The sequence below is a fragment of the Ornithorhynchus anatinus genome, unplaced genomic scaffold (genome assembly GCF_004115215.2).
Source record: "Ornithorhynchus anatinus isolate Pmale09 unplaced genomic scaffold, mOrnAna1.pri.v4 scaffold_264_arrow_ctg1, whole genome shotgun sequence".
Taxonomy (NCBI): domain Eukaryota; kingdom Metazoa; phylum Chordata; class Mammalia; order Monotremata; family Ornithorhynchidae; genus Ornithorhynchus; species Ornithorhynchus anatinus.
The window spans coordinates 596,972-611,462 of record NW_024396743.1 but is presented as its reverse complement, the minus strand read 5'-3'; the positions used below and the strand labels follow the sequence as shown (position 1 = coordinate 611,462).

The following is a 14,491-nucleotide window of genomic DNA, read 5'->3' as shown; positions in this document are numbered from 1 at the left end:
TTCATTAAGCAGCCTGGCCTAGTGGAAACAGCACGGACCTGGGAGTTGGAGGATTTGGGTTCTAATCCCGCCTCTGCCAATCGCTCTACCAATTGCTAGCTGTGCGATCTTGGGAAAGTCACTTAACCTCTCTGGGTCTCAGTTTCCTCAACTGTAAAATGGGTATTCAACACCTATTCTCTCTTCCACTTAAAATGGTGAGCCCCATGGGGAACAGGGACTGTGATTGACCTAATTGGCTTGTACCTATTCCAGCACTTAGACAAGTGTTTGATACACAGTAAGTACTTAAGCTTAACTGTTAAGCATGACCAAGAATGTGCTAAATGCTGGGATAGATACTAGATAAGTAGGTCAAACCAGGTAGTCTCTGCCTTTCACAGAGCTCACAAAGAGGGAGGGAACACAGATATTTTACCCCTCTTTTCTACATGAGAAAGCTGAGGCACAGAGAGGTTAAGTGACTTGCCCAAGATCACCAAGCAGGTGGTCCACCGATCCTCCGGCTGTCCGGTCTTCAGCTCAACTCCCGCCTACCCCCATCCGCCGACCGGGTTGGCAGCTTGGTGAAGGCCTCAGCTGTCCCGGGGTGGGGTGTGCTACTGCGTGAACCTGGAGGCCAGTTTTAAAGTCCCCACCTCCGTGGTTTAGCCTTGAGCCCCGAGACACTTGGGTTCAGGGTTGGCTTTGGGGGAGGGACCGGGGCCCTCAACACCCTTCCTGCCCCGTGCTTGACCCGGGCAGTAGCCGCCCCGTACCTGAGGAAGCCGGAACAAGGCCCCTGGGTTGGGCACAGCCCCGAGAGGGCACGAGGCTGCAGAAGCAGCCCTCGCTCGACCTCGTCAGCGGCGGGCCCAGCTTCCGGTTGAGTGCGGCTAAGGAATTCCAGGTGGAAGCCCAGCCCCGACTGCAGTAAAAGGTCAGGGGCCCCACCCGTCCTTCAGCTCGTTATCGGCCAGGCGCTTGGAGAAGCAGCGTGGCTCAGTGGAAAGAGCCCGGGCTTGGGAGTCAGAAGTCGTGGGTTCGAATGCCGACTCTGCCTCTTGTCAGCTGTGTGACTGTGGGCAAGTCACTTCACTTCTCTGTGCCTCAGTGACCTCATCTGTAAAATGGGGATTAACCGTGAGCCTCACGTGGGACAACCTGATGACCCTGTATCTCTCCCAGCGCTTAGAACAGTGCTCTGCACATAGTAAGCGCTTAACAAATACCAACATTATTATTAATCCCAGCTCCGCCGCTTGTCAGCCGTGTGACTTGGGGCAAGTCACCTCACTTCTCAGTGAGGCTCAGTGGAAAAAGCCTGGGCTTCGGAGTCAGAGGTCATGAGTTCGACTCCCGGCTCTGCACATAGTAAGCGCTTAACAAATACCAACATTATTCTCTGGGCCTCAGTGACCTCGTCTGTAAAATGGGGATGAAGACCGGGGGCCCCACGGGGGGACCACCTGATGACCTCGGATCCCTGCCGGCGCTTAGAACGGTGCTCTGCACACAGTAGGCGCTTAACAAATGCCCTCACCCCCACACAGAGTCCAGCCCTCGTTGCCCCCGGAGCGAGACCAGGCCTCGGTTTATTAGGCGGGGTGATGTCTCAGGGTGACCGAGGCCCCGCTGCTGACCATGACGGCGGGGAAGAGCGGCTCCCGGAAGGTGGTGAGGAAGCGGTAGATGAGGCTGACCCCGCCGCCCAGGAGGCTGACCCCGCCGGCCACGCCGTAGAAGGCCAGGCTGCCGGCGGCGTGGTCCAAGGCCACGCCGATGGTGCGGTAGTAGCCGCCCTGCAGCACCGTCTGGGTGTTGTCGTGCCACACCGAGAACTTCAGCGAGTCCCACTCGAGGCACCAGGAGGCGCTGTTGCGGCCGATGAGGTAGAAGATGCTGCGGCGGGGGGCGGGGCCCGGGCCGGGGGCGGCGCCTGCGCGGTGGGCGGGAGCCGGGCCCTGGCTGGCGCCTGCGCGGTGGGCGGGAGCCGGGCCTTGGATGGCGCCTGCGCAGTGGGCGGGGCCGGGCGACGGGGCCCCGCCTCCGTAGGTGACGCCCAAGCAGACCCAGGAGTCGGACACCTCGGCCTCCCAGTAGTAGCGACCGTCGGCCAGGCTGGGCGTGCACAGCACCTGGGGCCAGGGGTTGAAGTCTCGGCGGGCGCCCGCGGGGCTGGGCTCCAGCAGGATGCCCAGGTTCAGCACCGTGTGCGTCTCCCTGAACACGAACAGCTCCTCGCCGGCCGTCGTCGGGTCCAAGTTCAGGTTGCAGTAGTCTGCCCGGGACGCGGAGGGAGGGAGAAGACGGAGGAGAGGGGGAATGAATGTTGGTATTTGTTAAGCGCTTACTAGGTGCAGAGCACTGTTCTAAGCGCTGGGGGAGATGCAGGGTCATCAGGTTGTCCCACGTGAGGCTCACACTTAATCCCCCCTTTTACAGATGAGGTCACTGAGGCACAGAGAAGTGAAGTGACTTGCCCACAGTCACACGGAGAGGGGAGTTGAAAGAGGAGGGAAAAAGAGGCAAGGGGGTGGGGGGAAGTCAGGACAGGGCACCCCCACTCCGGGATTCACGGCGCTCAGTCGCACGGTTCATCGCCCGGGGTTCTAGGGACGCTGTCAGGCAAGGTCTGTTGGGACCGCGAGCCCGTCGTTGGGCAGGGACGGTCTCTATCTGTTGCCGAATTGTCCATTCCAAACGCTCAGTACAGTGCTCCTCTGCACATAGTAAGCGCTCAATAAATACGACTGAATGAATAAAGCCACCATCTGGTGCTGAACTGAGGGGAAGCTGGCACGCCATCCTCTGCGGGATTGGAGGCGCCACTGGCAGGACGGCACCACTGCCCTCCACAGCCCAAGGGCTGCTCCATCGCGGGCCCTTAACGCCCCGTGCCCTTCCCACCTCCCTCCCCACCCGGTATCCTCACCCTCTGACTCCCCCACAGGGGTTAGCCTGAGGACGCATGGCTAAGGGGTCTTGGGGTGGGGGACCCCGGGTCCCGGGGCGGGCCCTCACCCTTCAGAAGACCTTTTCTCTCCATGGCAGCGGGCAGCACCTCGTAGGTTCTCATCTTTACGCCTGGAGACAGAGAAGGGGCCGCTGCTGCTTGGAGTCTCCAGAACAGAGCCCCCTCTGCCGAGCTGGGCCCGGGACGCCCCCCACTCCCCTTCCCTCGTCGCGGTGCCCTCTCCCCTACCCCAACACCCACCTGTCAAGAGCGCCTGGTTGGAGAATCGGAGGCCGACGGCGGCCAGCTGGGCCCGTAGCCCGGCCAGCGCCTCCACCAGCCCGGGGAAACTGTGGGACTCCTCGCAGACCGCACCCAGCAGCAGGCCGGAGGAGGCCGGGACCGGCTTCATCTCGGCAAACTCCTGGGAGAGATCTCCCTGTTGGCTTGGGCCCCCGCCGGGGATGCGGGCAGGGGTCGGGGACGGAGTTGGGGAGGGGGGATCCCCCTCACCTCCAGGAACTGCTGGTCACTCGGGGTGTGGGTCAGAGTCTGCAGCCACAGGCTGTCGCTCTCCAGCTCAACCAGGCGTCGGTGGCTGTCCTGGATGGAGCGTCCCAGCTGACCCAGGGCCTTGGCCGCCGCCGCCTCCACAAACTGCAGCACCCTGGCTTGCAGCCGCTCCATCTCCCCGCCGATCTCTGTAAAGCAGTTGCTCACTTCCTCCCGCATGGCCTGAATCAGCTTCTGGAGGGGGACAGTGGAGGGGGGGGGAGAGCACCGGGGCTGAGGTCGCCCCAAGCCCCAAGCAGGACACCACCCTTCTGGAGCGGGGGCGAGGAAGAGAGGTGCCAGGGACACTCATCAAGGGACCCCAGGCTACCCTGGGGACTTATATTGTATCCCCTAAGCACTTACTGTGTGCAGACCACTGAATTAAGTGCTCAGTAAATAGGATTGATTGATGGACCTCCAGACAGAACCTTCTAAACTCAGTGCAAAGTCTGACAAGGGCCGGGGGGAGGAGGGGGAGGGAGGGGCAGACAGGCGGACGGACATGTCCCCGGCTGGGATGTGGAGAAAGCAGGTGGTGGGGAACTGGGGGATACCCGGCCCCCCGGAAGCGCACGCTTACCCAGCTGTTTGGATTTGGTAGCTCCTGGTATAAGTGCCCTGACCCCCGACTTTTTGCTCTGTGCCTTAGGGCTCAGACCTCGTCCCCCCGCCTCCCCACACTCTGAAGGCCCTGTCCTGTTCAGGGGGAGCAGGGTGAAGGGGTTCCTTGTCCTCAGGTTGAGATCAGTCTTCCGTTTGGCTCAGAAGTGGGGCTTGGTCTGCTTCCCTGCTTCCTCTCTAATGTAGGCAGCCCCCTCCGCCTGCCAAGCGTGCCCGCCGCCCGGGCCCCCCCTCGGCCTGAGCGGGGGCAGCCCAGGGAAGCCGGCAGCATTACCAGGACGACGGCCACCCGCGACTGGTGTGTCTGGCTCTCGGATACGATGATGAGCATCTGGTTCTCCAAGCTGGCCTGGGCCTTCCGCACTTGTACCTGTGACAGGGTGAGAGGACCGGGCCCGTGGGATGCTCAGTATAGCGCTCTGCCCACGGTGGGCTGACCGAGGCAGGAGGCTCAGACGGGCCCCGGGCCCCCCGCACCGCAAGCTGGGCCGCTGAGCGGTTCTGGCTCAGACGTCACCTTGCCTCGGAGGGACGGGCCTGGCGGGGATGGGAGGGGGGTGGGGGTCCCTTGGGAAGTAAGGCTGCAAGGAACAGAGCCACCTGTCCTAGGACTAGACTTCTTGCTCCATCTACACCCCCCACCTATACTTCCACCCTGACCCACGAGGCGCTGTGCGGAGGAGATGGAAGGTCAGTGTTTAGCACCCCCCCCCACCGCTCCCCCAGAGTGGAACCCTGAACCCTTTCTGAAAGAGAGTGAGGGAAAGTGGGAAGGAGGAGCTGAGGCAGGCCAGGGGCGGACCCCGGTGGAAGGGGCTGCCCAAGGAAGGCAGCCTTGGCCTAGTGGAAAGAACCCATGGCTGGGAGTCAGAAGACCCGGCTTCTAGTCCTGGCTCTGCCTCTGGCCTGCTGTGTGGCTCTGGGTAAGTCACTGAACCTCTCTGGGCTTGTGTTCTCATCTGTAAAATGGGGAAGAGATTCCTGCTCTCTCTCCCTCTTAGCCTCTGAGCCCCGCTGGGGGTCGGGACGGGACAGGGACCGTGTCCGATCTGATTATCCTGCGTCTACTGTGGCTCTCGGTACGTGCTCGTCATGGAATGAACTCCGAATAAACGCATCCTCATAACAACAACAACAACAGTAATAATAATCATGGTACTTGTTACGCACTTAGTACGTGGCCAAGCCCTGACTGATAAAATAATCAGGTCAGACCCAATTCCTGGCCCATATGTTGCCGCTGCTGCCAGAACCACTGTGTGGGACTGGGCCCTCTGTGCCCACCCGCGCGGCCCCCAACCTCTTTGTGCGTCCGCTCCTCCTCCAGGGAGACAGTGTCGTGGCTCTTGTGGTCGTCCAGCAGGCAGGTCTGGCAGAGGCAGCAGCCGTCCGTGCGGCAGTAGAAGTGCTGCGGCTTCAGGTGCCTGAGGCAGGTTGGGGAATGGAGGTCCCAGTGGGGCTGGGGCCGGCGGTGCCCGCGTGAGCCCCGCTCCATGTCATGGACGCGCAGGTGGGTCTCGCACAGCGAGGCCGCGCACCGCAGGCAGGACTTGACCGACCTGAGCTTGCGCGGGGAGCAGGCGTCGCAGGGGATGTTGCACGAGCCCGGGCCGGCCTGTCTGTGCCCCGCGCTCGCCTGGCCCGGGGTCAGGCAGGCCACGATCTCGCCCAGGATGACGTTCTTGCGTAGGCAGGGGCGAGTGGAGAAGGGCTCGCGGCACTGCGGGCAGCACGTGGCCTCGCCCTGGGTGGCCTGGTGGTCCCAGTAGCCCTGGAGGCAGGCCATGCAGAAGTTGTGCCCGCAGGCGGTGGTGACCGGGTTGCACAGCACCTCCAGGCAGATGGGGCAGAGGATCCGGTCCTCAAAGCGTTGGAGGTTGCAGCTGCTATTCATCTCGGCCTGGGTCCTGGGCAGACGGAGGGGACTGTGGGTCCAGCATTCCCTCGGGGGTCTGGACATGCTCGGGAAAGCCCGGCAGAGGCTCTGACCGGCTTCCAGGGAGGCCCTGAGCCATTCTGGGATTTCTCCCGCGGGAAGGGAGTGGGAGTGGGGAAGAGACTGCCCAGGGATGAGAGACGGTAGGAAACGGGGAGGGAGATGGTGACGGAGAGAAAAAGACAGATGGGGACAGGCAAGGAGGGAGATGGAGAGGGGAAGGGAGGCCGACAGCGTCAGGGAGAGAGGGAGCAAGCTGGACTGACTGACGGACAGACGGGCTCAAGGTCTTTCGACTCTTACCTTGCTCTTGCTGCTGCTCCTGCCCCCAAAGGTTCTCCAGGAAGCCCAAAGTTCAGCTCAGTGACTTCACAATCCCGACGACATCACTTGTCCGTTCTGGCCCCTCCCCTAGTATCCCCCCCACCTCCCCCGCCGGGCCCACTTCCTCTCCTCTGGCAGATTCTCCTGGGGTCAGTTGCTCACGCCCCCTTCCAGGAAGGTGTTTCCAACCTACTTTTCTCCCGCTGGCTCAGGGAATGCTCCCTCCAAAACAGCAACGCCGCCAATCCCGCGGCCCGCCCACCCGTCATCTGGGCCGGGCCATGGACCAGACTCTCAGGGTGGCAGTGCGTGCACACAAAAAACCTAGAATTTCCCTCGTCCCAGGTCCAGCCCCCCCCACCCCCTCCCCAGGCATCCCCGCCGTTAAGATCTGGGGAAAGAGCGGCCAGCCTGGCTGGGTTCTTGCAGTCGAGGGAGCGGGTGGCTGAACGGTCGGAGGAAGGGAATACTCTCCACACATCTCCTCACTCGGCCGGGGGGCGGATGGCTGTGGCTAGCGGCCTTGGCAGGGAGATCGGTGTTCCCGGGGAAGAGTGTGGGGACCGGAGTCGGACCTAGGTTATCCGGATCCAACCGGAGCATCAAGGTGATTTCGACCCGGGTCGGTCAGTCCCACTGGAGGAGAGCCAAGGCACTGCCCACCGGCTTGAGCCCAGGCGCTGCCACGGTGGTCCGCTTCCCGGATCTCCAAGGGAAGCGGCGGGCAGAGCCCGGGGCGGCCCCGCTCCCAGGCCCCCGAGGCGCCCAGAGCCCGTTCCAGCCGAGACGCGGAGGCCCACCCCACCCCCACCACCCCACAGAGGGATGGGGCTGACTCCTCTGCTAAAGCCCCAGGGCGGCCCCTACCCCCTTGTGGCCCCATCTGGTCCCAGTGGTACTGGACGGCCAGAACCCCCTGGCAGTGAGGGGAGTGAGTGCAAGAAAGACCTTGGAAACTGCCAGAAACACCCATGGGGGAAGGATGAGGGGACAGATGGATGGATAGGGTGCAGGGGAAAAAGCGTTTTTGGTTCAGACGGGACATGGCCCAGGCAGAGAGACACATGAACGTACGTATATACGTACACACGTCGCTCCCCCTCGCCCCACCCAAGGCCTTCTGAAGACCACCATGGCCTTTGGCCATCTCTCCCCACTGTCTCCCTTCCTCCTTCCTTGGCCTCTCCTCCTGGGGAGACAGTTTCTCCACAGACAACGGCCGACAGGCTAAGGGAGGCGGATAACCTGACTTCAGCCCCAGCCCCAGGCAGGGCTTCCAACGGTCAGCCCAGTCGGCGGCCTGCCCGCCGGCAGCGGCCTGGGACATAGCCGCCCCGAGCGGCTACTGCGACCTACGCGGGAGGCCCGGCGGGGGCAGGGGGCCGCGTGCTGCATGACACAGACCAGGCAAAGCCAAAACCGGCAGCGGTGAGTGCCTGGGACACACCAAGCCCAGCCGGGTGGGTCCGGTGGGAGTGGAAAACCTCCACTCCTTCAGGACACGAGCCCAGAGCTGGGAAACGGACACAGACAGCCTAGACACAGCCGTTTCCAGGTCAAAATAATTTAGAAAAGAAAGAGAAGAGAGTTCTGGTTTTCCACGTGGCGTCTCCGGCCTCCGCTGCTCCTGCCGAACCTCGGGGTGGGGGGCGCGGGGGAGCCGAGACACAGGAGGAAGAGGTCGGGGAAGAGTGGCACGAGCTCCGGGTGGGGCCACCCCGGGTGTGAGCACGTAGCGCCACCAGGCACAAATCGCCCATCCCCCTCCCACTCCCCGGGCTGGGCCCCAGCCCCAATCCAGGCTCTCGTGGGGCTCGGCCCCGCAGCTGGCCAACTCTGTCGCCCTTGGCTCCTGTGCCGGGGGAGGGGAGGAGCGGGGGGTCCTTTGGCTTCGCCCAGAACGGCTCTCGGCGGGGTGGGACAGGGCGGGGCGGGCCGGCTCTGCGTCCGCTAGGTCACTGTCCGAGAGCGAGTCCGGGCCGTGGAGAGGGGCCGGGCCGAGCAGCAGCATCTGCGCTGGCCTCGGGCTAAGGCTCACATCCGGGACCCTCGTTCCTGGAGGATCTGGAGAAGAACCGGGGAGAAGGGCGCAGGTTGGGATTTTGGCAGCCGCGCCCCAGAGCGGCTCGGGGGGAGAGGCCGCCGCGGCTGAGCGTCCTGCGCCTCACCTTGGCCTTCTCGCTGGGCTCTATCACGATGCCGTTGGTCGAGTTGTTCAGCTCCCTGGACACCACGCACAGGAACTCCGCCTGGTCCTCGCTGCCGTAGTTGTACGACGAGCCGATGCCGATCAACTAAGGGGCGGGGCGAGAGCGCAGGATGGGCGACGTGAGCAGTGGGTGGCGTGAGCGGCAGCCCGGGGGGCGCCAAGCAGTGCCCGGGAAAGTGACCGTGGAAGGAAGGGGGGACGGTCTGCCCAGCTACACGTGGCTTCCGCTGCTGCCCGTGGCACAGCCAAGGCCCCTAAAGGAACCGACTGCGACCGTCAGCCTGGCTAGAGTCTCTGAGCCCTTTCGCGGGGAGACCCCTCCCGAGTGACCGTCCCTGGGAGACCCGACCATTCCCCCTCCCCCGCACCCCCCGCCCGACCCCAGTGACTCCCCGGGAGACCCAGGCCCCCATCAACCTCGCTGAGAGACTCAAGCCCCACCCTCCCGTGGCTGTCAATGGCTCAGTGGGAGTTCAGGGCCGACTCGTCTCACTCGGGTCCTCGATTTCTCCCTTAGCTCAGTCCCTTAGCTCGGTCCTAACCCCGTGGTAGGCGCTCCATCGGTCCCCCGACCCGCAGCGGGGCGAACGAGAGGGTGGAGCAGGCGGAACCGGAGAGCACCGTGTCCGCGGTACCTGTTCGAACTTCCAGCCGTCAGACATGGTGGACACCATCTGGGTCAGCTCCTCCTCTTGACACTGCAGGACTCGGTACACGTGTTTCACGGGGCCCTGGAGCGAGGACGAAACAGACCCGCTCAGTGCCCGGCACGGGGATCCGTGCCGCCGCTTCGCGGGCACCCCCCTCCAGCCCACCGAGGTCTCTGGCCGAGGGTGCCCCCCTGCACTGGCATCTGGAAGCACCGCCCTCCTCCCCTCCAACAGGCATGGGACAGTGTGAGGGGCTGGGATTGGGGAAGCCAGCCCTCTCAGACCTCTCCTTGCTCTCCCCTTTTCTCGCCGCAGGGCAAACGCCCTGGCGCTGAACGGAAAAGCCCCCGGCCCCGCCCCCGTGGCCGCCAGCATGGGCGGAGAGGAGAGTGTCGCTCGGAGAGTGGGCACATACTTGGGAGGTTCTGTTCTCGTTGTCGCGTATCCTCTCCTTGACGAGCCGCACGAGGGACGCGATGTTGTAGAACTCGGCTTCTTCCAGCACGCCTGGAGGAAACGAGCCGAGCGTGAGCTGAGGGCGGCCCCGGCCCCCAGCGGACTCCTTGCCTCCGGCCCCAAGGCTCTGGTTCGGCCCAACCCCCCGGGGTTCGATCCCCTCACGTCTCCCGGCATTAGAGATCTGACCTCCGGGCTCTCGGGGAGGCCAAATGACCAAATGACTGTTTCAGAGAAACGGTCCAGCGCCCTAGAGCGACCCAGTCCGGTGCATGCGTCGAGATAGAAAAGCCTGGGGTCTGAAGGGAGGCCCCCTGTGTTCTGGGTCCCAACCCAGTCCTTGGTTTGCTTTGTGACCTCGGGGAAGCCGCTCCCCCTCTCTGGGCCTGCTTCCTCTCTACAAAATAGGGAGCTACAGTGTGATCTTGGGCAAGTCACTTAACTTCTCTGGATCTCAGTTTCCTACTCTGTACAGTGGAGAGTAAATGCCTGCTCCTTCTTTCCGCTTAGACTGGGAGTCCTGTGTAGGATAGTGATTGCGTCGGCTCTGACTGTACTGTATCTACCCAAGGGCTTAGCCCAATGTTTGGCACATACTAAGAACTTAAATACCACAATTATCATTATTATCCCTCTCTCCCTTCCTCATAGACCGTGAGTGCCCGAGGACAGAGAAAATCCTGTGCCTGTACAATGCTTGGCATTCGCTAAGCACTTAACGAAGCCCATCACTAAGTTTAGGTCCGGGGGGGGGGGGGGAGAAAAAAAAAGACAGAACGGCTGAGGGCATGTAAACATTTTCACAGAAACTGGAAATCCACCGTGCCGCTGCGCTGGTGGTCCGCCAACCCTCGGCCGCTCCCCAAAGGGCTGCTCAACTTTCCCGTGTAGCGACAACTTTTGTCGGCAACCAACTGGCCAAATCGGGGTGTCTCCTTCCCCATCAGTGAGCCCTCTCAGACACGTGGGACCGAGGAGGCAGGCAGGTCATGACTCCACTGTTCCCCCAGGGCCCCCGGGACTGGGCAAGCAGAGGCTTGCCATCCCCGGTATCAACCTTCACGCCCGCCCCCACCTCCCAGCACCCTTAAACTATCCAGTGGTCGGGATGGCCTCTGGCAACGCCTGCTCTGTTCGGAGGGGAGATCCCGCTCCGAAACCACAGAGGCGGGCCCCGGCACCCCGGCACCGCTCTGCCGCAAAGGCCCCCTCCTCGCGCCCGCCCCTTCCGGCTCCCCGCGCCTCACCTTCTTCCGCCAGCTCCTTGTTAATGATGAGTTTCCCGTGGCGGAGGTAGTTCAGGATAGGGCCAAAGTAGGTGGGGTCTCGGTCGATCAAATAGGCTCCGGTCTCGTCCTGCCGGCGAGATGGGATGGAGTCGGCCGCCAGACCGTGCAAGGGTGGGACGGCGGCAGCCCGGCAGAGCCCCCCCAGATCCCCGAAACGTGCCTGAAGAACCGGAGGATGCTGTGCCTATGGCTGCTCACGGCAAGTTGGGGTGAGGGAGGCTGCCAGAGCGGAAACAGGAGTTGAGCTGTTTGGGTGGGGCTGCGCCCCCAGACCCGGTTCTTCCCAGGTTTGGGACCCGGACCGACCCGGGACGCAGAGCGCCGGGTTCTCACCGGTGCCGCCTGCTGCCTCACGGAGCTCGGGTTGGGGTCCGGGCCCGCGGTCCTGAGGTCTGGGCGAGCTAAACTCCGACCCGCACAACTGAAGTTCGATACGTTCAATTCGTAAGTCCCGGGTTCCCCTGTTGCTCAGCCCTCCCCCCGCAGCCCCCAACCCCCAGGTGGGCAGCACGGGCCTCGGTTCTGGCCTGCGCTGACCCCGCCAGCTCTGGTGCCAGGCCCTGCCCACAGGGTGCCCGGGGAAGCTGGCGGAGCCGCCCCGCTTGGCTGTCGGCTGAACCGCGAGGGCCAAGCGCAGAGGCTGGGAAACAGGCTCACATTTTGGCAGGGCGGCTGGTTAACGACGAAAAACGCCTAGCGGGGTCGTTCGATCATTTCCCTGCCGAGGTCGGGAAAGCCCCACCCTGGGGCAGAGAGGTGACCAGCGGACAGTCAGCTCTGGGCTACCTGTTATTTCTACGGCAGAAAACTTCACTTCTGACGGGGAGGTCTGAGACCCACAAGTGAGACATTAAACCCACCTGCCCCACCCTAGTCACAATAGCTCTGCGTGTTGGGGGAGCAGGGTGGCCTACTGGAAGGAGCCTGGGCGACCCAGGTTCTAATCCCGGCTCCGCCCCGGACCCCTGACTCCTCACGCGAGTCCATTAACCTCTCTGGGACTCGGTGGCTTCCTCTGTCAAGAGAGGATAAGGCAACTGTTTTTACCGTAAACTCGTTAAGGGCAGGGAGCGTGTCTGCTAACTCTGTTGTAGTCTCCCAAGTATTTAGTCCAGTGCTTAGCGACTCTCCCCACCCCCGGCCAAAAAAGCTGGGCATTAAGTGGGTGTGGATCTGTGGGGAGGGGCAGGGAGGAGGACAAGGTATTCTGGCCCCCGGATCTGCCTTGGCAGCTCTAGCTGACCCACTAAGCGCTTAGTACAGTACTCTGCACAGAGTCAGCACTCCAATGCGACTGAATGAATTCCAGTGGTTCTAATCCAGCGGAATTGAAAATCCACCGGATTGAGAAGCAGCGGGGCTCAGCGGAAAGGGCCCGGGCTGGGGAGTCAGAGGTCATGGGTTCCAATCCCGGCTCCGCCGCTTGTCAGCTGTGTGACCTTGGGCAAGCCACTTCACTTCTCTGGGCCTCAGTTCCCTCATCTGGAAAATGAGGATGAAGACTGGGAGCCCCACGGGGGACAACCCGATCACCTTGGATCCTCCCCTGTGCTGTGCACATAATAATAATGATGTCAGTATCTGTTAAGTGCTTATTATGTGCAAAGCACTGTTCTAAGCGCTGGGGTAGTACAAGGTAATTAGGGTGTTCCACGTAGGGCTCACAGCCTTCATCCCCATTTTACAGATGAGGGAACTGAGGTCCAGAGAAGTTAAGTGATAATAATAATAACAATAATGTTGGTGTTTGTTAAGCGCTTACTATGTGCAGCACTTACTGCTCTAAGTGCTGGGGTAGATACAGGGTAATCAGGTCCCACGCGAGGCTCACAGTCTTAATCCCCATTTTCCAGATGAGGTCACTGAGGCCCAGAGAAGTGAAGTGACTTGTCCAAAGGTCACACCGATGATGAGTGGCGGAGTCGGGATTAGAACCCATGACCTCTGACTCTCAAGCCCCTGCTCTTTCCACTGAGCCACGCTGCTTCTCTAAGTAAGCCCTTTACAAGTGCCATCATCATTATTATTATCTCATCCCACCTGTCGGGCGGGTGAGCCGGGGCCAGTCACTTCTCGGTGCCTCAGTTTCCTCCCCTGTCAAAGGGGGATGGAGCCTCACAACCCGACGGCCCTCGTACCGACCATCGGCACACGGGAGGCGCTTAACAAATCACTTCCCTTCTCTGGGCCTCAGTGACCTCACCTGTAAAATGGGGATTAACTGTGAGCCTCACGTGGGACCACCCGATGACCCTGTGTCTCCCCCAGCGCTTAGAACAGTGCTCGGCACAGAGTAAGCGCTTAACAAATACCCACATTATTACTAAGGAAAATCATAATACAGAAGCAGCGTGGCTCAGTGGAAAGAGCCTGGGCTTGGGAGTCAGAGGCCATGGGTTCGAATCCTGCCTCTGCCACTTCTCAGCTGGGTGACTGGGGGGGGGGGGGGGGGCAAGTCACTTCGCTTCCCGGTGCCTCAGTGACCTCATCTGTAAAATGGGAAGCAGCGTGGCTCAATGGAAAGAGCCTGGGCTTCGGAGTCAGAGGTCATGAGTTCGACTCCCGGCTCTGCCACTTGCCAGAGAAGCAGCGTGGCTCAGTGAAAAGAGCATTGGCTTTGGAGTCAGAGGTCATGAGTTCGAATCCCAGCTCTGCCACTTGTCAGCTGTGTGACTGTGGGCAAGTCACTTCACTTCTCTGGGCCTCAGTTCCCTCATCTGTAAAATGGGGGTTAAGACTGTGAGCCCCACGCGGGACAATCTGATTCCCCTGTGTCTACCCCAGCGCTTAGAACAGTGCTCGGCCCGTAGTAAGCGCTTAACAAATACCAACATTATTATTATTATTGTCAGCTGTGTGACCGTGGGCAAGTCACTTCACTTCTCTGTGCCTCAGTGACCTCATCTGTAGAATGGAGACTGTGAGCCCCACGTGGGACAACCTGATCCCCCTGTGTCTCCCCCAGCGCTTAGCACAGTGCTCGGCCCAGAGTAAGCGCTTAACAAATACCATTATTATTATTACTATACTAGTAACGTTGGCATTTAAGCACCGTTCATTCATTCAATCGTATTTACGGAGCGCTTACTCTGGGCCGAGCACTGGACTGAGCGCGGGGAAAGGCCCGATCGGCAGCAGTTCTAAGCGCTGGGGGGGACGGAGGGTCACGGGGACTGAGGCCCAGAGAAGCGAAGGGCTCAGCCGGGGGGCGGGATTCGAACCCGTGACCTCGGACTCCCCGGGCCGAGGCGGGAAAAGCAACGGAAGGAGGGGGTGGGGGGTCGAGGACGGACGGACGGACGCCCACCTTGTCGGAGTCGAGGTCGGGGTCCTCCTGGCAGCAGAGGCGGCAGAGGAAGGACTTGGGCTCGCGGCCCAGCGTCTGCCGGGTGGTGACGAAGTAGGTGCCGCCGACGTTGAGGCGGACCCAGCGGCCCCCGCCGCCTCCCCCCGGCCGCTCCGCCGGGACCCGGCCCGGCCCGACCCCCTCCCCCGGACCCCCGGGACCCCCGGGCC

The 14,491-nt window shown here is 62.0% G+C and overlaps 2 protein-coding genes across 3 annotated transcripts; both read right to left on the bottom strand.

Annotated features, from left to right (window-relative positions):
* Positions 1 to 1,529: 1,529 nt before the first annotated feature.
* On the bottom strand, positions 1,530 to 6,455 carry LOC100085803 (E3 ubiquitin-protein ligase TRIM47-like). 2 transcript variants are annotated; one of them, XM_029056905.2, is made up of 8 exons: positions 6,351 to 6,455; positions 5,671 to 6,018; positions 5,412 to 5,535; positions 4,386 to 4,481; positions 3,449 to 3,682; positions 3,197 to 3,359; positions 3,004 to 3,066; positions 1,530 to 2,260 (listed from the first exon to the last, which is right to left on the bottom strand). In XM_029056905.2, the coding sequence occupies exons 2-8, from the start codon at positions 6,003 to 6,005 to the stop codon at positions 1,578 to 1,580; spliced, it is 1,698 nt and encodes a 565-aa protein (XP_028912738.1). In that variant the 5' UTR covers positions 6,006 to 6,018; positions 6,351 to 6,455; the 3' UTR covers positions 1,530 to 1,577. The 2 variants fall into 2 exon arrangements, with proteins under 2 accessions (XP_028912738.1, XP_028912737.1); XM_029056904.2 differs by having other exon boundaries at positions 5,412 to 6,018.
* Positions 6,456 to 7,919: 1,464 nt separating this feature from the next.
* Positions 7,920 to 14,453, bottom strand: KCTD2 (potassium channel tetramerization domain containing 2; the record flags this gene model as incomplete). Its single annotated transcript, XM_029056934.1, has 6 exons — positions 7,920 to 8,435; positions 8,540 to 8,665; positions 9,216 to 9,311; positions 9,646 to 9,737; positions 10,934 to 11,042; positions 14,283 to 14,453. Coding segments are annotated over 6 exons (624 nt in total), but the record flags the coding sequence as incomplete, so codon positions are not given.
* Positions 14,454 to 14,491: the final 38 nt, after the last annotated feature.